General features: G+C 50.2%; 1 protein-coding gene across 1 annotated transcript; it reads right to left on the reverse strand.

The window, feature by feature from the left end:
• Positions 1-1,453: 1,453 nt before the first annotated feature.
• On the reverse strand, positions 1,454-3,937 carry TGAM01_v202124 (hypothetical protein; the record flags this gene model as incomplete). The annotated part of the gene is made up of 1 exon (XM_018800351.1): positions 1,454-3,937. One exon carries the CDS (start codon positions 3,935-3,937, stop codon positions 1,454-1,456), a length of 2,484 nt encoding a protein of 827 aa, XP_018666493.1.

The raw sequence follows: 3,937 nt of genomic DNA on the forward strand, positions 1-3,937 counted from the left end.
TGTCTGTTGCTAGATGAGTTGTCGATGATGTTGTTTGGTGACTTGGATGACGAAGATGTGTCGAGACGTTGATTGAGTGAAGAAGTGTGTTGAGATGTTGATTGTGTGAAGAAGCGTGTTGATATGCTTGATTGTCGAGTTTGTTGATCTATAACAAGCTTTTTCGATAATTACAAGCTTGGATATATATACACGTTCCTAGGCATGACGTCTTGTTATAGTTGTCGTACATCCCCCACACGAAGCGAGCTTCTACGGAACAAACGGACTAACGCACGGCAGTCTGTAGATCAAACCAAATAACACGCCATTTTACGTCAGCCTGGGCAGCGGGATGTTCCTGATTCTTCATAAAATGACCCAAAATAGCAAGTGTGGCGTACTTGAATTGCACAAAGCTCTGTTTTGCTTTTTGCCCAGATACTATACAGTGGTTATGCTAGTGTTGACAGGTCAGTTCGAGATATCTGTCGCTGGTTCTATTGCTCTGAGACTGGGAGCAACGCTATCAATTTCCAGCAAACAGTAAATACAATGTACTCAAATGTAAAGCGTCTCTAATGCTGGAGGAATGTACGGCCACGTTCCTCCTAGATCTTCACACTCCCCATAATCCATCGCCAGTTTCATCACTGGTAGCAATGCATACCTACTACAGGACGTGTCAATTCTTTCAACAGAAAACCTCTCTCTTGAACCGTCAAAGTACAACAGCCGGAAAAGTCAACCGCTTTATTACTACTAGCTACCAGTAGCGCCACTCATCCAGCATCTCTTTTACTAAGAACCTGTCGGTACCTGCCGGCCGGTAGTCCTCCCGCTAGCCACACTACTGGCAGACGCTGATTGATAAGTGGGGACGCCGTTAGACGTTTTGAAGTTTGGTGCGAATGGAAGAAGCAATTCGATTCCTAATCGTAGCCGCCGGTCTTCACAGACCACGAAGACGCAAATATTCTCGAAATTAGCCTTTCGAATTAAAGCCTAATTCTGAGCCTTTCCCGTCTTTTTAATTCTCTTTCGGAAGTTCCCATCAAGCTCCGGAGAATATTGAAACTACCTATAGGTAAAAACGGCAGTCTATTCTACGAAAAGCTTTGTACTGTAGGTTGAGAGTAGTCTGACAAGGCTTCATTGAAACGTAATATACCCTGTAATGCGTCAAGAAGCACTGCAAATAACTCCATTACGTTCAATTGGATATCAATATCTAATACTCAGTGCATTCTTTTACACACTTTTTCTCAATCTTTACCCGCTATAATACAATGCTAGTCGAAATTGGCCAGCTCCCATGCCGGTCATCGCTTCCCATGTACTCCCATCTCCGAATCCCAGATTACCTCATCCCAACGCCCTGTACCAGTCCAGACCAGCTACTTGACTTTCAGACAAATTCCCATTCTATGTACAAACAAATTCAATAGATGCAAAGAAAAGAAATAGTCTCTCATCAGCAATTACTCACAGAGTCATCCCCAACCTCACTCTCTAATTCCGAAAACCGCCTTTCGTGCCTCGGCCCCTCCGACCTCAGAACCGTTTGAACGGCATCCACAACATCCTTTTCAAAAACCAGCATCGCAGAGTCCGGCCGCGCACCCCTCTTCCTCTTCTTCGGCATCGAATAGCTTGCTCTGCCCCTCTTCGAATACTCGGCGTGCCGTGGCGTCGACGACTCTCCAAAGTTGACAATCATCACCTCGTTGCGCGACGCGTCGTACAAAAAGTTGCCCGGCTCAAGACTGCCATTGTAGATAACGCCTTGCTCATGCAGCGCTCGCAGAATATTTTCCACTTTATTCGCGACTTGGTCTCTGCTGATTTGCTTCAGGCAGCTTTGAAACGGCCGCCCAGCCCAGCTCAGAAGCAGCAGTTCCTCAAATTGCCGCCTATACCCCTGCCGTGGCTTATCCAGCTCCAAGAGGCCAAGGCATAAAGGCACATAATGGCCCTGATACTTTTCCATCTCGTCATATACAAGTTTCTCGCTCCATAAATGAGCAAGCCCTTTCCCTTCCTTTGCCACAAAAGTGTAGCCGTGAGCCGCCTGTCGCAGCTTGAAGAGAGACTTGTGCGGGCTCGAGGTCCCTAGAGGGATAAAGTTGGCGTCGCTGCTTGCCTCCTTAGCCAGCTGCTTGCCGAGGTCGCTCAGGAACTCGTCGAAATCAACATGTCCAAAGCCGTGATAATCGTAGTTGGGGCAGCTCTCGTCCATCTGCGTTCCATGCATCAAGCCAAAGAGGCATTTGTGCGAGCAGAATGGCTGATCTTGTATATTGGGCTTTTTAGTACTATTCTCGTTGAAATCCCCATCGGCTACATCCTGGCCAGAGACATTGTCCAGCCAGTGCCGTATTTCTTCGCCTCTCTTGCGATCGCTGCGGCCACGCATATGCTCCGCCAGTAATGGGGACCGATCAAAACCCCGCCAGCGATGCTCCTGTGCAGACGATGGTCGGGATTTTGGGGCACCCATCTTGCGTACTTTATCCAAAAGATCGTCGTATCCCATAGTCCAGGCGTCCAGATTCTTGACCGAGTCGTACCACGATTCGGGAAGTGGTTTCTCGCGGAGAGCATGTACCACAAGGGCAAAAACCGATGCTGCAGCCGTCCGATGGAGTCTTAGAGGATCATCCCTTTGCACATCACGCTCTGGCACGCATGCTGTGCAGTATATGTTGGAGGGGTCGTTTCTCGAGATGCAGCAAAAGATGAAGGCTTCTCCAGTCGAAACACATCCGTATCGAATATCCTTACTGACCATGTAAGAATAGAGCTGAGTAATGGTGGCGGCCACGAGCGTCTTCGAGGCGAATTTGTAATCCCTGCCCTCTTTATCAATCACGTCCTGTACAAGCTCAATCTCGGATGCCAAGCCGCAGTCGATTTCGTCCAGCTGAAGCCTGTGTGGCAACTGATGCATGAGAGCAAAGACGGGCGTGTTTTCGCCGTCGAGCTGTCGGTATATGCACGACCGATTGGCCCAGATGCCCTGCCTCTTCGCCCTGCGATGTGAGTTACGCATATATAGCTTCAACTCGCCTGCGCCTTTGTGCCATGAAGATTGGAGCATGGGCTCGTACACCTGACCAAGATCCTTATCGGCCTCCATCGTCACCCGCACATCATCGCTAAGCCCGAGGCCGTTCCAGAGCACATCGTCTTCGGCCAGTCTGTCCAGCATCTCCATAATCGTGCTCTCAATGGTGTATCGCCCAAAGTGTTGCAGCGAGGCCTCGCTGTTCACGGGAGACAAGGTCCGTCTTACATTCTCCAGCCGCTGGGGAGATGAAAACATGCGCTGCTCGGTAAAGTAGCAGTCTGGTAGGAGACGATGCCATACGCTCTGTTGCAACGACTGGAAGCTGAGATCCCATGGAATGATTCGCCGCGGAAACGTCCAGCTGAGAGCCTCTTTCTGCGTGATCAAGGACCGACAGGCGCCCTTTTTGAACTGGAGGTGCAGTCTATGACAGGCTGTGAGATAATTGGTGAGACTCAGCGGGAGTTCGTCTTCGGATAATGATGATAATTGCTGCTTTCGTTGCTCGATCTGGCGCTGCTCGATCTGGCGCTGCTCGATCTGTCGCTGTTCGACCTGACGCTGAATCTTCTGATGTTCGCGGTCGAACAGCTCTTCAAACTCGTCGTCCAGCTTCTGGCACTGGCGCTCGAATAGCCCGTCACGCTCGCGCTTCAACTTCTGGAACAGCCGCTCGTACAGCTCGTCGCATTTACGGCCGATCTCCCTCCGTTCCTCGCTCCTCCTGTCGCACTCGCTGCGCACAAAGTCCTGATATCGGCGCTCGTCGTCTTCGCGGTCGAATCTCTTGCGGTGGCGTGGAAAAGCATCGCGATGGCGGATTCCCTGCAGCAGATCCAGACCCAGATCCTCCACTTCCATCTTGACTTCCACAAAGGGATCCGTCAT

The sequence above is a fragment of the Trichoderma gamsii genome (genome assembly GCF_001481775.2).
Source record: "Trichoderma gamsii strain T6085 chromosome Unknown Scaffold_5.2, whole genome shotgun sequence".
NCBI lineage: Eukaryota > Fungi > Ascomycota > Sordariomycetes > Hypocreales > Hypocreaceae > Trichoderma > Trichoderma gamsii.